The sequence below is a fragment of the Sceloporus occidentalis genome, unplaced genomic scaffold (genome assembly GCF_023333645.1).
Source record: "Sceloporus occidentalis isolate IW3139 unplaced genomic scaffold, rSceOcc1.0.p SCAF_208, whole genome shotgun sequence".
In the NCBI taxonomy this organism is placed as follows: Eukaryota; Metazoa; Chordata; class Lepidosauria; order Squamata; family Phrynosomatidae; genus Sceloporus; species Sceloporus occidentalis.
The window spans coordinates 682,198-710,040 of NW_028317188.1; the positions used below are offsets into that span (position 1 = coordinate 682,198).

The 27,843-nt window shown below is 38.0% G+C and overlaps 1 protein-coding gene across 1 annotated transcript; it reads left to right on the forward strand.

The window, feature by feature from the left end:
• Positions 1 to 258: 258 nt before the first annotated feature.
• LOC149277630 (lysyl oxidase homolog 4-like) lies at positions 259 to 27,576 on the forward strand. Its single transcript, XM_089502677.1, has 14 exons — positions 259 to 532; positions 2,528 to 2,697; positions 5,160 to 5,368; positions 14,642 to 14,680; positions 15,827 to 16,040; positions 16,654 to 16,837; positions 17,587 to 17,741; positions 18,357 to 18,524; positions 19,036 to 19,198; positions 19,552 to 19,795; positions 25,573 to 25,688; positions 25,785 to 25,921; positions 26,953 to 27,064; positions 27,506 to 27,576. The coding sequence occupies exons 1-14, from the start codon at positions 259 to 261 to the stop codon at positions 27,574 to 27,576; spliced, it is 2,256 nt and encodes a 751-aa protein (XP_089358803.1).
• Positions 27,577 to 27,843: the final 267 nt, after the last annotated feature.

The following is a 27,843-nucleotide window of genomic DNA, read 5'->3' on the forward strand; positions in this document are numbered from 1 at the left end:
TCCCTTGTTCTTAAATTGCTGATCGTTGTTGATTGGTTCAAACAGTCTTTGTAGGGTCGGCTCTGGAGAAGGGTGAGGAAAATGATTAGCTATGCCAGTTTCGTCACAATAAGGCATGTTGTGATTTGGTGTGCTATAGTAATAGGCCATTTGACTTCTGTTTATTCTAATATAGTAATATTGTTTCTTCTTCCATCATTAGGTGTAACATTGGATTTGTACATTTACTACATTTCACCATTAGGAGAAGCCATGAACATGTCCAAGAGTGTTTTCTTATTAATTGGAGTAGCACTATCATGTCTGATAGACTTATCTTGGCAGCAAGCAGGAGCAAACCAGATCCAGTTACGGTTGGCCGGGTTGGGAAGGACAGCCAATGAAGGTCGTTTAGAGGTTCTTCACAATGGTCAGTGGGGAACTGTGTGTGATGATGACTTCAGCATGGAAGTGGCCCATGTAGTCTGTAAGCAACTAGGATTCGAGACGGCCATGAATTGGGCCCACAGTGCCAGATATGGACAAGGAGAAGGTAATTATGTTATCTGCTTTCTTTATACCATAACTTCTTGTAATGTGCTGTTGGAACTGACACCTAGACATCATAGAAGCCACCAAACAGATTATTGTTTTATTAAGAAGTGTAACAACATTTCTGAGAAAATCTGCTTTGTAAAACAATATGCTGTAGAGTACCAAGAACGTCCAGCTCTTTACAAGGGTTGTTAGGAAGACCACTGCTTTCTATTCCATTTAGTGTCATGTCTACATGATTATCCAATAACCATTCCCCTTCCTGGCCTGATTTGCCATCACTTCTTTTAAGCAAATCTGTCAATCACCTCAGTTTCCCATATCAAGTGCCAACTCTTAAGGCCATGCTGATGGATATGTCTTGTTTTGCAAACTCTACTTTAGCTCATCAAATTTGCCCTTAAAGCATATTAGCCATCATCACAGCCTTCGGCATAACTAAATTCATAAATTAAAACTTAATTTAGGTTGCTCTTCTTGTTTAGCAATCCATGTAATAGTTTTGTAGAGATTTAGGTTAAAACCAAGGAAGCCGAGATCCAGGGCTATCATTAGATAATCTATTTCTTTCCCTTCTCCTCACCCACTCATCAACAATGAACATCTTAATAGGGGAGAGATAACATAATTGAGAAAATGGTCATGGAGGTCCTAAAAACAGGAAGATACAATATATTTCCGCATGTAATACATATAAGGAGCATTCTCAGGGCCAGACTGGTGATGATAAGGTGGCACTGGCACTGTAAAGCCTTCTTCAGCGTGTGGCCGACTTTGAATGAACTTTAAATTAGTATGAATGAGCTGGATAAGCCCAGCGTGTCTATGTGTTTCTCATTATGTCGCATTATAAGCTACTTAAAATCACATTTAAATTAATTTTATACTGTATGTTGTCTCATTACACATATACATTTTGACAATTGAAAAATGTCTTGGAACTTTTTCTTCAGCAACATCCACCGATGACCATTTATAGCATTGGAGTCATCAATTTTCTTTAACATGTAATCATGCCAACTCTTACAGGAATACATGGCCCATAAAAAATATAACTGTGGAGCGACAGAGGGACGTAAGGATTTTCTAGTGCAGCCATGGGGACTAGCTTGGGTTTGCTAAGCCCTCCTTAGCCAAGGAGCCACTCAAATCTATGTGGCCAAACTGCAAGGAGCATCACATGTTAATGTTGACAGAATAAGTTGAAGAATGGTTTGGAAGTAAGTTCCAACTCTGCAAAAAGCAATGATTAGGTTCCCCCCTCAGGCCACATTTGATGTGTAAATAACAAGCATCTCGGACGCTGTGCATCCTGGCACCTGTGTATTGCATCTAAATGTAGGGATTGTTGGTTTTCCAGTAATCTTAAATGTACTTATCTCGTTATCCCGATACATGTATACTGCTTGGTCAAGAGGTAGGGGGAACGACCCATCCTGCCCTCTAAGGACATTTTCTGCAGGGTCGTCCGTTACATTCTTGGATACTCATTAACCAGAAGTATAAAATCATTATTTATCCTTTTATAAATTTATACTTAAAGGCGAACTGCTACAACTTTTTCTTAAAATTAGTGCCAGATTATGACTGATTTTTCTTTTTAAATATTGTGCTGTTGTTTTAAAAAAATCTAGGTTGCATACTATAATGTTTTCAGACAACTGCATATTAGTAATTTGTAATTGTTCTAGCTCTGGTATTTTAGCCCAGTCTCCTAGACAAACATCTGTTAACATTGCGTTAACAGTAGAATGGTTCAGTCTTAATCACCCATCCTGACACTCTGACTAAGTCGATGGAGGAACAGTTTCCATCAGCATTGTCATAAAGAATCAGCTGAATATGAATGACAAGGGCAGTCTCCAGGTGTGCAGATAAAGGTTTAATGTTACTTTTCACCGCTCTGTGTTTTCTGCTCAAAACAATATTTCCCATCGGACTTCCCCACGTAATAGAAGAGTTACAAGAATGCTAATATTGTTGGCTCTTGCAGGTCCAATCTGGTTAGATAACGTGCGTTGCTCAGGCACCGAGAGCTCGCTGGCAGAATGTGAATCGAACGGTTGGGGTATCACCGACTGCAAGCACTCAGAAGATGTTGGCATTCTCTGTTCGACAAGTCGACTGCGAGCCTCAGAGCAACCACAAACCATTACTGTGCAGGTAACTATTACACTAACCTAGAATCCTGGCTATGAATTTACTGTATTTGTGTAACCAAATGACAACTCCTCCATTACTGTCTGACTTCATTAATCAAGAGTTCCAGGTGAAAGTAAATAAACAACAAAAACCAGCTCTACGGAATTTGATGGCGCTATGTAAAACAATAAAAAATAATAATAACTGATCTTTTTGCACTACATATCAACATACTGATACTCTTTCATTGTCATTACTGGACAAGATTCCATGATATTTAAGAAATACTTATTGTATTTCCTTGAAGAAGAATTAAAATTTAAATTATTAAATCAGTGGGGGCATGACCTGCATACGGACGTGAATGGACCCATTAATCTCTCAACATGGGCCAGCACATCTTCTTACTTGCCATAGACTTTTTCTCCCCATGATCCTCGCTCTGTGAGTTTCTCCACATTTGCAGACAGCAGACTATGGAGAGCAAGTCAGTGTTAAGTCCTAAGCCAGGAGGTGCAACAAAGACTTTTGGGCCAAGTCTACTGCTTTCATCTTTCTGGTGCACCTTTCTTGCCTTTTCTCTACAAATACGGAGAAAACACTTGACAAAGTTATCTAAATATTCATATTTATGACTCTTGCTTGTTTTGAGAATTTTACTTTGGAAAGTTTGGAAATGCCATTAGGGGCAACCAAACCATAATCAACTACTGCTCCCCTTCATTCAGCATGTGCTGATGATTTACTTTTTTTGTCTCCTCACTCCACACTTTTCTTCTCAATGTTATTGATGGCTTAAAGACTAGGATAGACTCTGTATACATTATATAGTGTAAACTATCTGAGTATTTCCTACCAGTGGGTGCTACTGGTGTTCTATGGGAGATTCTTCCTTTGTGTGATATTAGATGATGAATAAACATTCTAGTCCCCGTTTTTTGTTTTCTTTCTTCTCATATTTTATACGGACATTTTACCTTCAAGTTGCTGCACGAGAGAGAGCTCCGACTAAAATCAAAGGAAGTAGTGGCATCCATATGAATGCATGCTTTTGAGCATCAGTTTTCAGCTAGCAAACATGTGATTGGATGCCGCCATTCCCTTTAATTTCAGTGGGAGCCCAACTTATTCTGAGTACAACAGGGGATCTACTGAGCTTGTGTAGAATCTCTACTTAAGTAATTAGACAAAAATATAATTTTCTAACACCAATAACTAAATAATTCTTGCACCAATGTGCATGCAGTCAAATGTATTAGAGCTCATGGAAAATAGACTAATATATGGATTCAACATGATATTGGAGCAGAAGTATTTCTTTAACGATAAAACATTGTAAAGATTGGGGGGTTTCATTCATACACATTAAAGTTACTTCATGTGGGAAAATAGACCTCCTAAATAATAGAAAAATGTAAACTTCAGAAGGAAGGAATATTTTATAATGTAGAACTGATTATGATATTTATCCTATTACCTATGATTAACGGAATACAGAACACAACAAACTAGACACTAAGAGCCAAACGTACAAGTGTCTGCCTGCATAATGGGCTTCGCCAATGTTTTGCTGTTATGATGAAATGAGTGTTTGTTTAAACAGTCTTGTTGTTTTCCTTTTTTGTCAAAACCACAAAGCAGTAACTTTATTCTAAAAAAGCAAACACTGCAAAACTAAATGTGCTATAAACATCAACTGAAAATGCCCTCCAAACATATTTTGTGTGTTTTTATTTTTTGCCAGCACAGGCAATATACACGCTTAATGTTCAGAACTATATTAAATAGTTATACGTGGAAATTCTCTGGTTCTACTTGGGCTTAATGTGATTTTTCTGTGGGATAATGGCATGTGACTCTCAACACTTGTAGAATATTATATTATTATTATTATCTTTTATTTATATAGCGCCACCAATTTACCCAGCGCTTAATATATGCCCATCTGTCCAAATCATGCCCACACAGGTTAGTGTTCCACCTATTTAGATGGTGAGATGATCCAAGGGGTAGAAAAGTGATGATGATGATATGGTGCTAAAACCCCATATTCAATTTTGAACCAAAATAACTTTTTATTTAGATAAAAAAACCTTTTTAAATTGAATAATGATGGTTATAGACCACACTGAAAACCCTGACCACCTCAGCCCACTATATATTTATTCAGTCACTGACATATTTTGGCATAGACAAACTAAGCCTAGGGAGAAAGGTCAAGGGTGACAGCCTTTCTGCCATATTACAGGGAGCCTTAGGCTCTCTTCAACACCGCTATTCAAAGGGCCAAACACTATGGAGAGCTTCCTTCTTTAAAAGAGGAGAGCTGGGATGTGATGTCCTATCCTCATGCCCAGAAGTAAGAGCTAACACGGTAACAGTAACATTAGCAGGTGGACAACCACACAGGTAACCATGTTATTCAATATTACAGAAGCTATCGAGACATTATGCACACTTACTATTACATATCTTCTTAACAGCACACAAAGAAAATTGAAGAAGTTCGAATTAAGCCTATCTTGGCACGTGCCAAAGCAGGCATGCCGATCACTGAAGGTGTAATTGAGGTGAAACACCAAGGGAGGTGGAGGCAAGTATGTGACCAAGGTTGGACACTGAACAATAGTCGCGTGGTCTGCGGAATGTTGGGATTCCCTGGTGAAGTTCATCCCAATGACAAATTCTACAGGTACGATGATCAGATTCTGAAATATAAACATGGAAAACGCCCTCAATTCTCCTTCCTTTGCTTTCACCTTTCCATTATAGATATTTCTGAATGTACTGTATTTGCCTCTTAAGGACTGGTATTATTCATAAAGCTCTTGACCATTGCTCATGGAGACAGTTGAAGATTTAGGCATGAGACAATATCTAGAGTTCAGATTTCCACTCCAAGGTCCTGTGCGCAATGTATTTGCTGTCTTAAATTTCCCCTTTTGACAGGATTAAATTTACAAGAGACGCACAGCACCACTCAGTAAAAATTTTTTTATAGATCAGGTGCTCTATGAGAACATTTTATTGCCGGTTTGAGATCACACACAAAAAAAATAGCAGTCACTTTGTGCCACGTTTATTGCCCACAATTTTCCCAACTCACAATTATAGGCAAAGTCTGATTATATATCCTGTTCCGCAGGAAAAGCTTGTGGTTAGAAATAAAAGAGTAGGTTTAATTTCTGGATGAAGCTGAAGTGCTATTCTTATGGGCACTGATATATAATTTAATTTGGTTATGTTTTTAACTAAATGTTTACTGGACATAATGTAATATTTTTTTTTCTATTGACATAGTTTTGATGTTTTTATACACCTGTCATAACCTTGCTAACTTCATATGATTTAAGGAGAATATATGAAATAACCTACTTGTCCAGGATGCCCAAAACATTTGCTAGCTGCTTGAAATGGTGATGTCTCTTAGTAGGAACTATAACAAAACTGGTCTCATGGTTCCTGAAAAACCATTGTTTTGTTTGCATGAATGAGCATGGATGGATGCATGGGCTCGGAATTGATGCCACTCTGTGGAATCCCAACGGTCAATAGTGTAATAGATACATGAGTTGTAAAAAACGTAATACGGTGTTACACATGGGTAAGCTTGCTGTTCAGTGGTCAGGTGTGTAGAAATAATCAGCCTCTTGACTTATAGATATATACTAGACAGGGGACAGACAGAAACATACATGGCTTGCATCTTGTTATTCCATACTGAGCCCACGTTGTTCAAGCATCCAGACCCGGCATACCTGGGAAGGTCCAACACTTAGAGGTTGCCCCCTCTTTATATGGGACCAAAATTAGAGATGGGCTGCTGAGGACAAGGCTGGTTATATATGCAGAGACGTATTCTGGCCAAGGTCTAAGGCAGCAGGTCCAGGTGACACCACCTCATTGGACTGGTTGGGGAGAGGTGTACAAGGGACACCTCTCTCCAACTGCTCAATTTACCCTATGAAGAACTGTGCCTAGCTGGTAAAATCTCCCTTTCACATAAGTTGGGGGGTCAACAGTGAGGACAATAGCCACAGAGGGGGTGGCTGGGGTATTGCACTACCACATAAACAAACATGGCTGAACATCTGTTTTTCCTTACATATACTTTATAAAGTTAGTTCACGTACATGAAAGAAAATAAACCTGTTCCCCAAATGATTCAGAATCAGTGGAGGAGGGAGATAGAAGTACTAATAAAACACAATTCTTATTGACCACAAAATTATATGCACAAATTATATGATCATGATAATTATATTTTTTTACGCATGTAATAACCTACTATAATGCAGTGTTGGTGCCCTTACAAATGTTCCCTTTTAAACATTAATTGTTTTCTCCAGCGTATTAACTGAGTATGTATTGTAGTCATTAACGTGAAGGTTTAGCTACATAAAAACAACAGAGAATGATTTTAAAAGCATGTTTTCAGTTTCTATGGCAACAACCTATCAGTGCTGCACCGCATTAGTGCCACATGGCAATTAAGCGCTCCTGGGAAATTATACTTGATTAAGGGATTATTTCCGGGAACAATTTGGGAATGTAGCACCACGAGAAATGATGTTTCTAATGCTGTATTATATAGTTAGAAAATGTTAAATTGAGCAGTGTAGGAGCGACAACACCTTAAACTTCCAAACAAAACCTCAGAAACGAACAAGCCTTTCGGCAGGACATCGATAGTAGAAGCTGGTTAATTAAATACAATGACCTAGATTTTTCTAGTTGTCAGTAACTTGTTGATTGTGTCTTTATTGTTGTTAACATACAATATAACTTCTCGGTTCGTGTCCTATACCTTAAAATATCCTGCCCTTTTTATGGCTGTTTAATCATTCTGGTGCCAAAATAATTAATTCTCAGCAAAGCAGCTGTTTGGTTACATAAAGTTATTCTTACTTTAAATCAACGTTTCCCCTTCATAAACTTCTTTAACTGGTAGTAGGTTTCCACCGTTCCTTTTCAATCCCCGGTACTGGATTTCAGTCTTTAATATCCTTACGTGGCAGATGTGTTAAGAATACAGATGTGGCTGCAAGGTTTTTGTTTCCGCTGCTCATTCACAAATATAAATGTCCATTGCAGAATCAGAGAGATGATTACCCTGAAGGTGTTTTTCCACACCAAATAGCATGTAGTTACTGTGTATTGTAAATAGTCATTGTGTGATTAAAGTGACGGCTACAATTATTTTTCTGCAGCCTGAGTTGTAATGACTTCGAAAGTCTGAGTAAGCAGAAAAAAGGAAGATGTACATTTTCAATACTGTTACAGAAGACAGGTCAATTTTTATCTTCCAGTAGATAACTCTAAGCAAGACTGAAACATTAATTATCTGAGCAAATCTAAGAATTGTTTAAATAGATTATAGAGCTCCCATCTTACATTCACCATTTATTATTATTATTATTATTAGTATTATTAATATTTTTATTTATATAGCACCAACAATTTACACAGCACTTCTTATAATACATACATTCAAAGCTCAAGCTAAGACGAACCTATACATTAGGTAAAGAGGACCCTGCTCACAAGCTTGCATTCTAGAGGTGATGGGGTATAGAAATACACAAGGTATAGAGAAAGAGGGACAGATAGTGCCATAGATGAGGGCGGAAGTTGTATTAGCAGTAGGTAAGGGTGGATGGGGCTAGGAAGAGATAAAATAGCCATGAGGGTCAGCATTATGAAATTTGTTTATATGGGTACTTAAAGGTTTTTTCCGAGGTATTGGGTAGAAACAGTAAGTGTCAGCAGAACAGAGATTTGGAGAAACCCAAATAAGCATGGTGGAGAATGAAAGGTTACAGTAGTTTAGACAGTTCTGTTGGTGCTCCCTGCAAGATGGCGGCATGAAGTGTAAATGGGTCTGAAAATCAACTATCTATCTTAGTATTTACAATAAAAGCATAAAAGAAAAAAATAAAGGTATGTAAATTGGCACACTGTAGAAATATTTAATGCTTAATAAGGTTCCTGTGTCCTATGGATTTTTCCAGTTGTTCATCTTCAGATGTTCTCTTTGTAGGGAGTCATGTGATATCTGAATAACTGTCTCTACTTCATATATGGAGCTTTGTAAATAAATATAAGTAATGATAATAAACCCCACTGAACTGGTCCTTTTCCTCTTAGTCCTTCGTTAGAAGGTGGTTGAGGGTGATTAATATATGAATATGTATTTCAGGCACCAGGATTGACCCAGAGTCTCCAGGTAAAGAGCTGCTTCCCCAGTTTCTGTGTCTTATCATTTTATCTAGTCAGGGGGCCCAAGTTTATCTATGCCCACTCTTTGCTCATTTTCCCTCCTACTCAATCCGACCATTATTCACAGATATATCCACCAATACGACCAACTAGAACAGTCCCTCACAAAGCCACCCTGCCAGAAGAGGGAGAGCTCTGTGTACCCTTCCCTCGGAAGTTCCCAGGTATGGCATGTTGGCCTGCCTGTTGGCACACTAGTCCACTAAATAGGTTGTCACACCATTAGATGAAAAACGGCGGCGCCAAACAGCTCTGGTAAGCAGTGGTTTCAGTGAGTTACAGCACTGGGTGACACCAACCCTAGCGACGCCAACACTGCTGTGCACTTCAGATGGAAGCACTCCATCTGAGTGTTTATTAGTTATATGAAAGCAATATCAAAAGTTGATAAAACTGTTCTGGCTGAGTCATTGTGTTGTTTGTAACAAGGCAGTAACATACACCCTTTTCAAAGTATTTCTGGAACACATTAATTAATCTGTTATTAGTAAGGATGTGCGTCATTTTGCAAATTCTACTAGCCAAGTGTTCCATGGCATTTAATGCTTATGTTATCAAACCTCCAAGTGGCAGCTCAGCAATGCAAAGTGTTTTTCCTTTCATTCTATTGTCCAGAGTGGGCTGTGGTTTCAATGACCAGTGTAATAAAATAAATGGTTTGGGGCATAATTTTCTCATGGCATTGATGTGATATTTAATTTTGCAGAATTATTTTTATGTTATAATAGAGTTTTTTTTTTTTACTGATTATACATAGGCAACAGGAGCAGCTGAAGGCTAAGCAAAGATTTAACCTTCTGAGAGCTGAATGGGATGGACACACAATCACACCATGCTGTTACCCAAAACATATTGTTATTTTCTATTCTCAGAAACAAAGTCCAGAAAATAAATATTCTTCATTTTTTCTTGTTTTCTCCAACCCTCATGTTGCCATCTATCCACCAACTCATAGGTTTTTCCCATACCCCTTAGACTTTTAACACCTCCTCCAACTCCAGATCCATTCCCAGCTATCCTCTCTCTCCCTAAGCCTATTTTGCTCCTTTCCTATGTGCTTGTTCATTCTCGTCTCTATCCTTTAAGCCCTGTTTTTAATTTTTTTCTAGCTCTCTACTAGTAATCTTTTCATTCTTCGTTGAAACAAATTATTTTATGATAGTGACAAATATATAGACAGAGGCTCCTTGGATCTGAATTTGGCAACGGTTGTGGAAGCTGTCAAATCCTGGGGAGATTTATGGAGAACGGATAGGTAATCGCAATGCAGTTGAGTTAGGGGACCCCATTACTTGGTGTACTTTCTTGGGACATGGAGTAAGGCCCCCACATGTTGTGTGGTAAGGCTTATTAAAAATGTGAAAAGCCGGTTGTTCTATTGTTACTCTATGGAGTGCCCTTTTATAGTGATGACTATAAACCATATTATAAAATTAGTGCTTTCCCCTCTGCTATTTGGTCTTCAATACCACTGAACAAAGATGGCGGAGCCAAACATTATACTGAAAAAATATGCACCTCTTAACATTTTATTTTATGCTAAATGAATACAATTTTCATAGTGAAAGGATTATGTTTTAACAAAAATACTATCATTATTGAAGGAAATTATTAATAACTGAGTAATCTTAGCACTAAAATCATGCAAATTCTTTGTTAGGATTCTTAATTCTTAAAGTTAAACTACTTGTTACAGATGTCCGTCATATATAAAAAATTAGCCAAAATATTGACAGTATTGTGTACGCTAAAATAATATTATGCATAATTTTAATAGTACCATATTTTTATTTAAAATGCGATAAGTTGTAGACATAATAACATTTATATACTGCTTTTCTAAGTAAGAAGCACTTACTTTTATTAAGGTATAAAATCATGCAGTGATGTTAAGCTACATGATCATTTTCTCTATAAAAATGATATCTGATATACATACTGTATGTAAAAGTGACTATTTTATACAGATTACCTGGGGCTGTTATTTACCACCAAACTAAGGATTATCTTTATTGTCAATTATTATACCTATAGACAGAGGGTTTTATTCACTGAAGACAGAGAGTTTCTCCTTGGCGTTAGTTTACATTATGAAGGGCTTGGATGGCCCTGTATAAAGCATATTTTAATTAGTAAAAATGCTTGGCAGTTGCAAGAGCAGCTCAGCTCATCATGTAGAGAATTACCTCACTTCAAATGTGATTAAAATCTAGAGAGAGGGTGTTTTAAACAAGAGGTAAAAGTGTTTCTGTTAGGGATGGAGCAGCCATATTAGTATAAGTATCGAAGGAGAGGGACTAGGAAAGGTGAGCTAAAGGAATATGGGAGGGCGTTATTGTGCAATATTGTAAGAGTCCTTAAAGAAGGGGGTCATGAGCAATTTTTTGGAACGATCGAAGGCTGGGGGAAAGACAGATAGGCCGGGGGAGGGTTTACCAGAATATAGGGGGAACCCTTGAGAAATCTTGCAAGATTTTATGAGAACTAGAGATCACTGGATGAGCGGAGAGACCTGGTAGAAATGTATTTGGAGATGTGTGAGGGGATGTAAGTAGGGGAAGTGGGGAGTATGAAGAGCTTTAAACTTAAGAGGGGAGAGTCGTTAGTAAAGAGATGGGGGAGGAAGAGACGTCTGGCAACAATGTTCATGTTGGATTGTAGAGGGGAGACGTGTAAGAGGGAGACCAGCTAAGACAGAGTTTCAGTAGTTAATGTGGGAGATAATGAGGGCATAGACAAGAGCCCTAGTGGCATTTTGTGTTAGGACGGATGCAGACAATGTGTTTAAGATGGAGACGGCAGAAACACTGAATGTTGAACGAGAGGTCTGAGTCTAGGGTGTCACCAAGACAGCGAGCATGAGTGGATGGAGAGATGCTTGCACCATTGCCATTGAGGGAAACTGATGAGGGAACATAAGTATTGGAGGGAATATGAGGAGCTCGGTTTTGGAGAGATTGAGTTCTAGGAATCGTGCGGACATCCAGGTAGAGACAGACGCTAGATGGTTAGTTACATGGTCTAAGACAGAGGGAGAGAGTTTGGGGATTATAGGTAAATCTGGGTGTCATCGGCAAACAGGTAATATTGGAAGCCAAAGGTTGAGATTAGTTTGCCAAGTGAGAACAGAGGGGGTTGAGAAGGGGTTGAGCCGTGGGGTCCCTGACTGAGAGAGGGTGGGGAAGTATTGAAGAGGGAGAGGGAGACACTGAAGGTATGATCGGAAAGGTAGGATGTCTTGAAAAAGACCTCATTGTGAGGTCGAAGTGTTGTCTTCAATAAATCTGCCTGATGCTGGAACCTTTAAGTGCCTGAAGCCTTTATCTATCTTTTTGAATCAGAGCAGTGTCACAGAGACCAGGTTCATGAGGAGTTTTTAGGAAAACAAGGTGGCCCACAGTGTCAAAAGCTGTAGAAAGGTCCAGTAGGGTTAGCATAGAGTAGTGGCCGTGGATTTAGCAGTAAGTAGGTTCTTGGTATGCTTGTCTAAAAACAAGTAATTTAATGGTTTTTTTTAATTAAGATAACAGCGTTCAAGCCTTAATATGCAATAAGAGGGGCCTGTTTGGGGGGGGCTAGCATCGTCCTCCACTGTTTTATCCAATCCATGAAAACATTTAATTGTCCTTGTAAATTAATCTGGACCAAAGCAGTGTAATTTTCTGTTTATATGTACCAACCTTTTTATTCAACAAAAAGTGTAACGGTTATGGTCCATCAGGGATTATAGGGTCTCTATTTTACTAAAATGTATCAGCGTCTATCAAGAATCTCTGTTTTGAGAACATTTAACATTTAGCTTGTTCTTCAATGCAAGTAAACTAAATATCACAAGTCTTAAATATTATTATGCATTTAATTAAAAGTTTAGGGACAGCAAAATGTTTATCTTTGCCTTTAATTAACAGGATAGTTTCACGCTCCATGTGATATTCTGGATCTAGAAATTAAATGTTTGCACTACATTAATGCATTCCGGTCGAAAAACTGCTATTGTGCAGCAGGATAGAAGGCTCTAATATCTTCAAGAATAAATTTCTTGATGTTGTAATAAGTCAATGAGAGCAGGAAAAAAAAATCAGAACAAAAAGATTAAAAGCGTATATGCTGTCACTTTTCCTTGTGGTTTTGTAAAAAATGTGTCGGGAGCCGTCTCAAGGTTTTTAGCAAGTACATGAAAGCATGAGTGAATTATCAAAGCCCGTTTACAGACACGACTGAGCTTGGCTGAATGACCTTATCAGTACATACAAATCCGTGAATGAAGGATTGTTAGCACCGGTTATTTTATACAGTTGGGAATAAGAGGAGAATCCGACATAAAGAACTAAGAAGGTGGTCTTAATCATTTTCTTTTCCTGTATATTTATTTATTTTTTATTTTCTTTTAGAAATAGGTTCCATTGCCAACTTACTGTAGGTCCTACAAACTTTACATTGGTAAATAAATGCTGAACAAATATATTTTTAAGATATATACTAATGTATCATATTTTACCCCCTGCCATGGATAAGATGATATTCCTATTCTAAATCAACCTCTATTTGTAAAACTATTTTAATTTAAAAAAATGATGGCTGATACCACCAAGCGCCGCATAAGCCATTGCTGCCCCTCCGATGCAGTGAGGGCCCCTGAATCTTAGGATCTCCCCAATGCTTGTTGGATGACAAGTAAAGCTGGCAATGCCATCGTCTTCTGATGGCTTCTGTAGTTTCTTTATTCCCAGGCAAACACAAGGCGTTTGTAATAATTACTCAAACTCTAGGTTTTAGGGGCCCTAAGCCAAAATATTTATTTGAGCTACATTTTTAAAACACAATAAAAATAATAATTTAGCACATCCTAAGGATTTTAATACTTATGACTATAAATGTATTGTTAAGAAAATTCATATATAGAGATGTAACTTCATGAAGAACCACAAAGTGGTATCATGCTCTAAGGGCCTCTTTTGGGACGACTTAGTCCAAGATACAGGCATTTATATTAAAAATTACTATGTTTCTAAAAATGCTGTGATATCTTGTAGTGGACAAATGTTTAGAGGTCGACAGAGCAAAAAAAATTAGGTCTTGAACGCTTACATGAGGCTAACTTTCCTGGGACCAATATGGCATTACTCATACTTGTATTAAAAATACCGCCCTGAACTGTTTTTATTTATTTATTCATAAAAAAAGACTTTTTGGTAACAAAAACATATGCACTTTATCTATGAAAAGCTTTTTTGACAGGTCAGCATTAACAAACGAGCAATCACTGTGTTACATAGAGTTACATGGTAATTGCAGACTGAAGTACCTGTTTAGATCAACCATCTTAACGGTTCTTCATAAATGAATTGCGCTCCTACTCTAACAAGATTTTCCTGGGTCCTCGAGGGTACTTTAAGTTCATCCTGTGAGTTTTAAATACTTATTGCGTACAAAGAAAGACTGTGTTTGTTCTTGATGTACTTCTAATTAACATGTTTTATTTTAGGAATTAGGATAAAAGCTCACTAAAAACATATCAACCATCAATACCTGCCATTACAGCACTATACAAGACATTTTTCACAAACAGTTAATACTAGCAAAGAATACAAATATTTTTTGACACAATTCATCAACATGAATAACAAACTTGAGACCCAATGTATGCAGTTAGTATGACTTTAAAATGTTTACCTTTTTATTCTAGGAAACTTTGGAACATGAAGATAAAAACTCCAAAATCTAGGTAATAACCTTTACAGATTACTGAATTGATAATATGTAATTTTTTATCTAATTTGTAAGTATATGTTGATAAGGTTGATTAGTTAGCAGCCTCTATAGACAATATCGGCAGGACACTCACCACACTGGTTTGATGTTCTAACTATTCTTTATCTTGTACAGTTACACAAGATATGGTGGGTAAAGGAAATCCCTTCCACTAAAATTTAGGGGTGTGTAGAAGTATTATTAAACACTCATCTACAGACACCAGACAAGCCAGAAATCTCATAGTGCTGCCACAACCACAAGGGATTCTGGGTAGGCGCATGCAAATAAGGCTAATAATTATCACCTTTACTTCTATATCCACTTTATACATGGATCCCTTGAAAGTAATTGCCTGCTGTACAGGACAGTTTTTAGACAAAACTCAGGTAAGAGATGCAATAGGCAGATCACTATGCTGGTTTGTCTTTAAGGGGACCCTTCCACTTAAATTTAAGGGGTAGTAGAAGTAATATTAAACATTCATCTACAGACTCCAGACAAGCCAGAAGGCTTGTTTTTCCCTTAGAAATCTCATGGTGCTGCCACAACCACAAGGGATTCTGGGTAGGTGGGTGATAATTGTTGGACTTATTTACATGCGCCTATCCAGAATCCTTTGTGATTGTGGCAGCACCATGAGACTTCTGAGGGAACAACAAGCCTTCTGGCTTGTCTGGTGTCTGTAGATGAGTGTTTAATATTACTTCTACTACCCCTTATCTTGTACAAGCTATACTTTAGGTTGTGGGTATGGCGTTTAATTGTTATAAATGGTATTTAAGAAGGCTTTATCAGCAAAACAACTTTTCTAGAGCTAGTCTCAAATCTGGCTCTGAAATGCTTTAATAATTATTTCTAGAAATGTTTTGACCTTTCTCAAGTTTAAATGCCTGGTGTGTTGCTAGAAGCAAATGCTTCCCTTGGTACCAAAAGCCTAGAGGTGTTTAGAAGCAACCACAGACTTTTCTTAAACACTTCAACAAAAAAAACCCCACATACATAAACAAACTATGTCCGTTATAACTGAACATAGTCCATGAGCACATAAGTTACTTTCTAACCAATCCATTAAAACCTGGTACACAAAAATTATACTCTGCTTATGTTTTTTTCCTAGGGTGAAAATATTAAGTCAAAAGAAAATGTACTGGATTCACAAAGTTTCCTGCTCAGGAACAGAGCCTCACCTAGCCAACTGCAACATCCAGATTTCCCCCAAAAAGTTAAAACCAGCCTGTAGGAATGGGATGCATGCGGTGGTAAAATGTGTTGCGGCCCCTCATCTCATCAAAAGGAATGAAAATAATTACAAGAAGGGTTTTAGGGCAATGGTAAGTAGGTTACAGGATTAAGAGCGAAGCATCCCAAAAACTGTAATCCAGACCAACAGAATTTCATTAGTTAGCGCCTGCATACGCTAGTGAACTTGGCATTATACGCTAAACAAGACACAAGAACGTGGGCCCAGTACATCTTTCTGTTGTATGCTCCCTTTGTATTATATCTCAGTTTTATGAGGTATGCGTTGAAATCATATTTCTAGGAGGAATATATCCAAAGAAAAATAGAGGTTTGCCACTATTTATTTCTCCATGATTTTTTTCCGTGGAAAATCAGAAATCCAGTTAATTCTTAATTTTGAGTTTAGTTAATAAACTTTTCCAACTGAACAATTTCAACACCGGTGAAAACATACTGAATTGGCCCATTGTATCTTGGGGTTTCATAGAAATGTATTTCATTCAATAAGGCATTTAGAAGAATATTGCATTTTATTTGCACAGTTTGATGTAAAGGCCCATTTTCTGCTGGTTGTTTTTCCATTCAGGGCTGTACAACACAAACATTCTAAGATTCTTTCTAGAAAAAGAGGAACTGGTGGGGACAAAAGTGTCTCTCCTAAACTGTCTCTCCATTGGATGTGTACTACTTTGTTCATTCTAGGAACCTCTGGTGAGACTGAGGGCAGGACCCCATGCTGGAGAGGGTAGGGTGGAAGTGTTAAAAAATGGGAAATGGGGGACTATTTGTGACGACAAATGGAACCTCCTATCAGCCGGTGTTGTCTGCCGAGAGTTGGGATATGGATCTGCTAAAGAGGCAGTCTTTGGAGCCCAGATGGGACAAGGCAAGTATCTATTGATTTAGAAATAATTTTGCATGTAATTATTACTCTGCCAGCTGTAATTTACTAATTCAACAGAATGAAATGGAGTAAAGTAGTGGTGAAATCTTTGGGAGAACATAATTACAATAATAACATCATACTTGTTAATGCAACCTAGTAATTATACAAGCAATAGAGTATTTGACTTGGCAAGAGGCGAGAAAAGCAGAAATTATTTGTTAAAATACTCTATGCAAATGTTAAAAAGAAAACCGTTGGACTGAATAACACTTTTGTATTAGCTGCAGAGTTCCTTGCCTTGAAAAGATGTTTTTTTATCATATCTTTTTTTTCAATTGCTAATTTATACCCTTGCTAAGAATAATTTATATATTAAAAAAACATTAAGTGCAGAAAGCATGTATTAGGTGTTAACTATCTGCTATTTTATACATTCTTTTGAAGAATCTGAGACCATTTAAAAATATCAGTTAAAGGCCTGCATCATCCTAATCGTTCCATTCTATTTCATTTAAAAATCGGTGATAATATGCCTGCATCTTCCTGTTGGTCTGGGTAAGATAGTTAGAAAGCCAAGTTTTTCCACCAGTGCAAAAGTAAACCTTCTGCACGTTTCATAAAAATAGCACAGAGTCATCTTTTGATCCTTCCTTACTGTACTTGATGCATTCATAAAAACGTCTGCAAAGTCTAATGCGTGTTCAGCTGCACCGGACATTTCGTTTGATTAAATAATGTTTATCTACTAGGTCTTGGCCCGATACATATGAATGAGGTGCTCTGCACAGGTCGAGAAAAATCCATCACAGAATGTAAGTTCAAAGAGGCAAACATATCAGGATGCCAACATGAGGAGGATGCAGCCGTGAAATGTAACATTCCTGAAATGGGTTATAGAAGCCGGGTGAGAATTGTGTTAAAGTAGGAGAAATGTGTGTAGTGTACGCTTGTGTACTTTGTCTACCTGAAATGTACTGTTTCCCCAGAAAATGTAAATATTTTTATGTTCTGATGCTGAGACAGTAGGTTATGCAGTTCCAAAGGATAAAACTTGTCTGCACGTTGCTTAAAACCCCCCAAAATATACTTATTTAATGATCATCCTGCTACTTTGGTTGTCTTTCCACTATCATAAGTCTTCAACATCCTCTTTCAGACAGTTGTGACAATATTTTTTTTACATATTTCCCTTTTGTAAGAAATTTGACGTTTCAGAGAGTAGAGTATAAAACTCTGTCGAGCCTCTAGACACCTAGCCCTTCTATCATCTGGCACACCAAAATGTTCATCAGTCTTAACTTGACAATGACACATATTTTTATGATGTCATTGAATATGGTAAATATCTTTTAATGACATTTAAAGCAAAAACAAAATGACATACAGAAATAACAGCCGAGGAGGGCCCTGCTCATAAGTACCCTTTAAATGTAAAAGGGTTGCAGTAGACAAACTAGAAAGCAAGGACAGATGTCTTAAGACAATTAAGAATTTTTTTGTTTAAATTATTTTATTTCAGTTGCGCTTGATTGGAGGAAGGTCAACCGAAGAGGGTATTGTGGAGGTTCTGGTGGAAAAGAAAGGCGTCAAGAAGTGGGGTGCCATATGTGGTGATCTATGGGGACTGAATGAAGCCATGGTGGTGTGTAGACAGCTAGGATTTGGTTTTGCCAACCATGCTCTTCAGGTAAACACATAAGTTATAAGAGAGAAAAAGAAAAACTTCTTATGTTCTGGAAAATACCACTTGTTTCAACATGTAACCAAAAAAACTAATATTTGTAGTTACCAAGGAAACTGGTGGATAAATCATCATTTATTTTTCCTATTTTGACATTTTGTGATAAGACTAAAACATTATCATATTGAGTGGGGCGTTGGGGTGTAGAGTTTGTAAGAACCAGGATTTAATGTTAGCAACTTTTATTTAAATGTCATTTTAGGAATACGGAAACCAAGATAGTTACCTTAAACATCAATAACCAATAATGTTCCTGTATTAGATGCACAACAGAGTCTCTGTACATAGCCTGATAGATCTAGTGAGAGATTAGTTCTAAAGTTATTTCACTTATAAAGGAAAAACAACACCTGAAAACTCAGGTTCCTGCACATAATGATTCACTGATTGGAAAAGTAAAGTTCTTTGTATAGACTGTGGTTTTTTGTACACAATATTTGGAACTCCCATTCTGCAGGAGACGTGGTATTGGCAAGGAACGCCTGGTGCTGGGGATATAATGATGAGTGGTGTCCGATGTTCTGGCAGCGAGCTGTCAATTCAGGAATGCCGTCATCACAGCGTTGTCCACTGTCCACGGGGTGGAGGACGTTATTCTGCTGGAGTTTCCTGCACAGAACGTAATGTTTACAATCATTCCATGAAATATCTCATAACTCACATTTCCCATAATCAACATCATTTCAGATATCTAAATATAAATGTATGGGTTTTCACATTCTCATAACAATATCTCACAAAAACAAATCTTAGGTGAGGGTAATCAGGTGGCATATGGCTGAAAACATGTAGAAAAGGTTGAGTTATTGACAAAAGTTAGTGTAATATTAATGTTCTGTTGTGCCATGCTTCTATTTTATGTAAAGCTTTTTAGTTTCTTACTTTTAAATGATTATTGTGACTTCATAAATGTTTGTACATGCAATGTGAATCTTTCTATGGCCTTAAGTCAACATGCATGGTATTTGTCTAGATGCCCCTGACCTCATTTTGAATGCCCAGCTGGTCCAGGAAACTGCTTACCTTGAAGACCGACCCCTCAACATGCTTGAGTGTGCTCACGAGGAGGAATGCCTCTCCAAGTCTGCAGATGACATGTCCTGGCCTTATGGACATCGTAGACTGCTGCGTTTCTCCTCACAAATCCACAATATCGGGAGGGCGGATTTTGTCCCAAGGAATGGAAGACACACGTGGGTCTGGCATGAATGTCACCGGTAAGACATTACAGAATTCACTTTAAACATAATATTGATACCGTTAATTTAATAATATTTAATATAATATGTAATTAATTCAGTGAATTGAAACCTCCCAACTCCCATTTTAGTGATTCAACCCCTAAATCACAGCACATGCGAGGCTGGTAAACCAGAGCAGATCCCTGACAGAGTCAACTCTGTCATTGTGTGTAGGATGGGCATTCATGGATATATATATATCTATATACCGTATTTGCTCGATTATAAGACGAGGTTTTTTTCAGAGCAAATGCTCTGAAAAATACCCCTCGTCTTCTAATCGGGGTCGTCTTCTAATCAGACCTCAAATAGAGGTCTGATTATGAGACTAAGATCCAGATCCCCCGCACCGCTGCTGGGACCTGGATCCTCCTGTCCCCCCCCCCATTTAACACCCCCCCACACACACTTACCGGTGCTTTCTGCTGTATTGCCGGGGCAGCGGGTTGACGTCTACGCGATCCGCGTAGACAACGTCCGCTGCAGCCGAAAGGAGGTGTGGCTAGCAGCGGGGGTTGTCTGCGTCCGTCGCGCATACCTTCCATGACTGTCAGAGATCAGAGTTCCCCACAGCCGGGGAAGGTATGCGCGACGGACGCAGACAAACCCCCGCTGCCAACTCCACCTCCTTCCGGCTGCAGCGGAAGGAGACGTCAACCCGCTGCCCCGGCAATACAGCAGGAAATTGGAAGCACCGGTAAGTGTGTGTGTGTGTGTGTTAAATGGGGGCATAGGGCATTTCTGGAATGCCTTATACCCCTATATGCCACTCTGGCACTTAGGGGGTTAAAATGCATATTATGGGGCAGAGTGGCATATAAGGAGGTATAAGGCATTTCAGGAGGCAGAGTGGCGTTAAGGGGGCATTTAATAGAGCACTCTGCCTCCTGAAATGCCTTATACCTCCCTATATGCCACTCTGCCCCATAATATGCCTTTTAACCGCCTAAATGCCAGAGTGGCATATAGGGGTATAAGGCATTTCTGGAGGCAGAGTACGCTATACAATGCCTTTTAACTCCCTTAATGCCACTCTGCCTCCTGGAATGCCTTATCCCTCCCTATATGCCACTCTGCCCCATAATATGCATTTTAACCCCCTAAATGCCAGAATGGGATATAGGGGTATAAGGCATTTCTGGAGGCAGAGTGGCACATAGGGGGTCAAAAGGCATATCATGGGCCACAGTGCCATACTGGTGTGGCAAGCCTGGGTGCAGATGTGCGTAACTCAATCATAGCTTTTATTTAAAAAAATAGTTTACATGAATTAACATTTACTGGTAAAACTTTTTTCCTTTAGGGTCGTCTTATATTCAGGCTTTTTCTTTTTTTCCTAAGTTAATATTCAGATTTTTGGGGGTCGTCCTATAATCAGGGTCGTCTTATAATCGAGCAAATACGGTATATATACAACCCTTGGTTAGGCTATATAGGTAATTGTACGTGGGCTGAGTTCCTTTATTTACCTATTTACAACTGGCTTCTTGAAGCCTCCAAGTAGACCAATATCTACCTTTTTCACTGCAACATAATGCTTTTTCTCCACTTTTGGGACATGCCTTTTACTTATTTGATCTGATAACCCTCCCAAGCTGGGGATTGTTAGCTTTAAAGGAAGATGTTACCAGTGGAAGGGTAAAGGACCAGACATCCCGACTGCATCTTCCTGGGGATTGAGAGGTCAATCAATGGACACAGCAGAGTAAGATTCTGGAAGGCACAAACAGGAGTTATGTGAAAGTGTCCTTTTTGCCAATAGATGGTTGTATAGTTCGGTATATAAATAATCACTGGTACTGGAGAAATATGACAGTCCTGATATTATATCTGTACAATGTGCCATGGGGTTCCATATCAGGCAATGTTTATGATCGAACCCATCCAGGATGTCATAAACTAGCGAGCTGCCACCCTCACCTCATGTGACAGATGTGTGTAAGAGGGGGAGATAAAGGGAGGTAACAAGGTAATTGGGGAGAGTCTGCGAGGCCAGAACATCGCACGAGACTCCCACAGAATTATACATTGGTATGGTGTGTCTGTATTCTCCCATTCCTGCTTATTTAGAACTGTTCTTTATGTAGTGATATTTTTGTATGTCTTCTTTTATATGCATTTTTGTATAAAAAGCACCGTGACCTTCTACTCAGATTAACTCATAAATGAGCAAATCTATTACTAGATCGGGTTTTTCAACATAATTGGGAAATAGTATATTGGTGGTTACCGAAGTCTTAAATCCTACAAAATGACTTTGGGATTTTGGGGTGACCAGTTTGGGTTAGTGGTGGTTGCTTCGTGCCCTACGGGGAAAGTGACGAACACACGGGAAGGCTGGTTGATATCAACCCTTTCACACCAACACTCCCAGGTCACAAGTTGGCTGATGGTCTGTCCATGAAACCATCACTGCCCTAGTAGCCTTCAGCCTATCTGTACTTTTTTAAACATTGTATATTTCTATGCTGTACGGCATTCGGCTAATCTCTTCAGAAGCTATTGGCTATTACTTTGTTACTGACGCTGGGATACATTGAGCAGGTAGACGCATACCTTTTTATTTCCTTATACATTGTTTTAATTGCCGATAATAAGGGTAACAGCCTAATATCTGGTTTTGAGTTTCAAACCAAATCCTAGCCTGGGTTTGCCTTTGCTTTAATAGCCTGAGAACAACCCCAAGCAAAGTGATTTCCTTCTGCATCTATAAATGTTTAATACATTTTATCTCTATCATGTTTGCCAAACCATAGAGAATCAAAAAGAGATTTGGGAGCAGAGGTCTTTCTTCCGCTTTTAAAATTGTACATTCTTTTTGTATTGATCTTTCATTTAAACATAAAAATTAATTGTCACAGGAGTCTTGGATTTGAATATGTAAAGTTAATATAAGAACTGATGTGTAGTAAATACTTGGTATTCAACTGCTAAATATGACAAAAGCCACATTATATTTTAAAAATGTATTTTAGTTTAATTTAGGCTGCCATATGGTTAATGTCCAAAGAGAATTGCATTTGTTTAAGATATGATGAATGAGAAACCAATTGGATTTTTTCCCACTTAGAGTCAATTATACATCCTGCTACAGCTAAAATTTAGATTATTAATTTAAAAGGAGAGCGCAGCTTTCTCTGATATGGCCTTATTTATGAAGAATAACCATGAATCTTACATAATGCCAACTCACTTAATGTTCATTAAATGTTGGCTAGAGTCATTCAATCAGTTTTATGGTACTAAGGCACTCAATGTTTTACAACAAGAATTGGCAGACCGTAAAATAGTTATTCAATGTAAGTCATTTTCAGGTTTTTTTTCAACCAAATGTTTTGGTTCATGAAGTTATTAAAAAACCCTCAATGCATGAAATTACAAAAATCACATATATACACCATATTTTAATTAAACAGTAGATAAAAGGTATTGAATTCATACATCACAGTTACAGTATATGTACAGTATAGGAATTCACTAAAATGCAACTTTTCCAAAATGCAATATTTTTGTTATATTATTGTGGTGTTATGTTAGTTGATGCAGAGTATGTACGTTTAAAATGAGTATTTTCATTAATTACTTTTTAAATATTTATTGCAGGATTGGGTTTGATCATGTTGTCACAGAGGCATTGTTTTGGCAATGGTCAGGAAAATAGGGCACACAATAGGGTGACCGCATTGACCACGATTTCCATGAGTTTCGATATCTCACTTACATGTGGAGATCAGTAATATGTGATAATTTTGTGTGTCCTGGAAAACATGACCGATGCGGTCACCCTAGAGCATAAGCACGGAATGTCCCTATGTACAGAGCCACAAAGAACAGCCACCAACCAAAAACGCAAGTGACTTCAAACTCTTCTATTGCTACATTGGTGTCCCAAGCTATCCTCACATATGTACAATACTGAAAAAAAAAAACCTTAGGCAGCCTTTAGCTTCAATATTTTCTGGAATGCCTGATATACGTCAGTTTTTTGGAAAAATCCATTTACGCAGCAATATTGTGGGAAACATTCCTGAGATTTCTGAGAGGAAGGGGCTTTTAATGAAGAAAAGCATCTGTGTTGTGAATAGATGACTTCATTCGTTATAGCTAAAGTTTCAATGTCTCCATTGAAACAAACTCCTGTAAACACGGCTATGTTTAATTAATGTCACATATATTCTTAAGCATATAAATTGCCTCCGGGTATAGATTATAAGGGAATCGTGTGTGCAGGCAGGAGCTCACTACTGTGCCTTTTAGAGCGTTGTTGGAGATTTGGAATAAATGGTTGAAAACAGCACAGGGGTTGAATTAGTGTTTTTTCTTTTCATTTTGGATCTGAAGACTGACTAAAGAGCTCATGCTGAAAGGAAGAATAAAGAGTTGTGATAATGTCAGATGAGCTTCTTTTTAACAAGCCTTTTCTCACAGCAGTGGCTTGTCAGAGGCAGCAGGCAGCGACTTAAGAGCTCTGAAAGTGAAACTGATTTCTATAAGGAAAAAAAAAGCTACCCTGTGCCTTGTGAAATAGCAGAAAGAGTGCCGACTATACGAAAAAAGTAATATTTTGTGAAAAATAAAAACACTTGGGTACTTGCCATAGATGAGCTATAATGAGCTAACTACTGTCATTGTTGTTTCCCGGGAAACAATACTCTCAACCCACATACCATAGTTTTGTGTTATTAATTCCCATGTACAATCATGAATGAATGTGATCACAAATATATATATATATATATATATACATCAGACTTGTGCATTTGGATACGTACGAATTGCAAAGTTACTGAATTTTACTTAGTTCCGCGATTTGTATGAAGCCACGGAAACAAGGCCAGAACCTCCATGAATGGGATGAATATTAAGCAAAAAGCTCAGAATTTTCATCTGAAATACATGGGCCCACATTCACTCACACACTCTCCTTCTTGTTCACTCTCTCACACTTTCTGTTTCCCTACTTTCTCTTCCAACCGCTTCTGCTTATGCCAGACACTTCCGCATCTTCTTCATCGTCTATCTTTTATCTTTTTTTTTTTTTTCTTCTTGTCTCTCTTCTGCTGTCTTTAATCTTCTATCTTTGACCGCATCTCCATGGACATAACCTGGCAGGAACTTTCTACAAAATGGCTACCCTTGCAGTGACGTCCTCTCCCCAATCCTCCAATCTGGGGAGAAGACGTCACCGAAACAGTAAACAGCATCAGTCACAAACAGTAATGTATCCTGGCCTAGGCTGACTAGGATCATAAACCGGTTCACAACATGGCTCTTAATGCAGGGAAGGGGTCAATACAGATGCAGTCAATACACCTCTGTGTGTATATATATATATATATATATATATATAATGTATATACACTCAGTGATCTTTATACACTTTCCCTTAAGAACTGAGCAGCAGCCTTTTCTATGCATTCACAATCTGGCTTTGATTCAAGGTTTAAATACAGAAAACAGAATATGTTTATATCTTAGCAACACCCTATAATTACTGTGCGTTTCTGGACAAAAGAACAGCAATTATATATTTTTCCAAAGTATGCTTATAGCTTCACTAAAGGTCACTATGGCCAATAGCATGCATATTTCTTTGAATGTGTAATGATGTATAACATTAGGCTAATTAATTCTATTTGCAACATATAATGTCTTTATTCATATTGTTTAGGTTATTGTTGATCCCCTACCAAAAGTAAGACCATGGATAACAGTTTTGATTGTAATGTTCCTTTTCTTTTATTTATACACAGACATTACCATAGCATTGAGGTTTTTACCCACTATGACCTCATGACCCACAATGGTTCCAAGGTTGCTGAAGGTCACAAAGCCAGTTTTTGCCTAGAAGACACAAATTGTGGAAAAGGTACCTTTCTGCTCCTGTTGTGTTTGAATAAAATGTTACAAATTGCTGTTTAAGTAGTAAAAGAAGCGCTTGTATTGACATTCTGTGTATAAACAGGGATACAAAGGCGCTACGAGTGTGCTAATTTTGGAGAGCAAGGAATTACAGTTGGATGTTGGGACACGTATCGACATGACATTGATTGTCAGTGGATAGATATCACAGATGTGGCTCCAGGAAATTACATATTCCAGGTAAGGGAGATATTCTTTACTTAAAATTTAATTTATGATTACCTAGTTTTAAAGGTCTAGAACATTTGTATATTGCTCCTGCAGACTATCAATGGCTTGTCATGGGGTACTTGGTGACAGTTATCATGGACAGAATGATCTATCAATGAATAGAATGATCTATCATATGAACCTACTTTACTTTTCCCTTAGAAACCTCCCTGGTTACTAGAAAGAGATATGATCAGTACATCTATCCGAATACCAATATTTCTGCCCACTAAACTGGAATATCTAGCTATGGATAGACAGTTAGACGGTTAACCTAGCGCCATAGGAGCTAAGGACATTATTTCCCTAACTAGTCATGTGATCTGTTTTCCTGCGCCACGATTGTCTGAAAGAAAAATCTAAGATCGACTCCTCATTGTAGTGAAACATTCTGTTTAGCAAAACAATTACATTTTTTCACAAACTCTTTTTATCTCATCTCTTAATAGCAGCCATCTGAAACGGAAGGAGACAAATCCGGGTGTAGCACAGCAATATATATACAGCTCATATAGGTTAATTCTTTAGGCTTTTCATTCAGCAAATGAGATATCCATTATGGCGTATGTTGTTCTAGTCCCATCTAGAAGCCATGGTTTTGCTCTTGAGAGAGCTTTATAAAGTTCCTAATTTAGCACTAAATCTTCTTTTATGGCTCAGAGACATGTCCTTATTTGTTTTGAGGATAGGTCAAATGAGTATGACAAAAACCTTATTTTATTAGCATTGACTCCTACACCACATCATTCTTTTTAAATCTATAGTCATTACCCAGAATGTCACTGAAGTTACAATTCATCTTGTTGCAGTTTGATGTATAACTAACACACAAGCGGAACACTGTATATGTTTACCTTCCGCGCGGCTCTCTCGTTTACAAGCTAATGCCTTCACTCAGAAAATCTCTTAAACCAAAAAAAAAAGACGCAAGATTTGTCACTGATTAAACCTACTGTATTTGTTGGATATTTTATTGGTTCTTTCATTTCTCCTTCTGAAAGGTCATCATAAACCCAAAACTTGAAGTGGCGGAGTCCGATTTCCAAAACAATGTGATGAGATGCAGGTGTAAATATGACGGCCACCGTATCTGGCTACACAACTGCCACACGGGTAATTTTGGCAAACTTATCACAAACTCATGTATTAAACCACAAAAATAAACCCTCACTGCCATATCTAAGTATAGATATGAAGAATGCTTCTCTGAAGGGTAATTTTGATGTTGAACAGAAGTTCAACAAGATGTGGTACATTAATTGAACGATCGCAAACCTGGAACCAAATGCATTGCAAGCGTTGTCATATTCCTCAACTTCAGGAAACTCTTTGGAGTCTAATGAGTTTCCACCAAAGTGATTTTAGCTGTGAATCTGTGAATTTCCAGGGGTTTAGTAGATAATCTCCATGTTGGGTCAAGACTACTACACATGAAATCTGTTACATTTAAGATGGCTTCTGTGGTTATAATCCATCACAACATAAATCAGGCACTTAGGTTATAGTCTTAGTTGGGAAGACAATGTTGATTGCTTTGCTTTTGTCGTTTGCCAGGTGATGCATACAGTGCAGACTTAGAAGACAGCTTTGAGAATCAGCAAAGACTCTTTAATAATCTGGTGTAGATGTGGATATGTTCCTGGGACACAGAAGATAAACCTCTAACAAACTATGGACCACTTTGGCTATTTGCCTTCCAATTTAAGACTTGTTCACAACACTACCAAATGCGGTGCTCTACCAGGTTTGACTTTGACATCATTGGATGCCCAGTTTACTCAGATTTTAAGAAAATAGCAATTGGAGGCTTGGGTGCCTTCTAGAGATGTATATTTCCACATGTGTGTCATATTAGTCTATCTCACCCAGCTCAATGATTTGCTGCCTTTATA

Bases quoted from the DNA above. Each gene is read 5' to 3' on its own strand.
- LOC149277630 (XM_089502677.1), top strand. From the start codon at position 259: ATGTCCAAGAGTGTTTTCTTATTAATTGGAGTAGCACTATCATGTCTG. The intron at 14,681-15,826 runs GTAATAACCTTT...TTTTTTTCCTAG, and splicing joins ATAAAAACTCCAAAATCTAG to GGTGAAAATATTAAGTCAAA. The intron at 25,922-26,952 runs GTAAGGGAGATA...TCCTTCTGAAAG, and splicing joins CAGGAAATTACATATTCCAG to GTCATCATAAACCCAAAACT.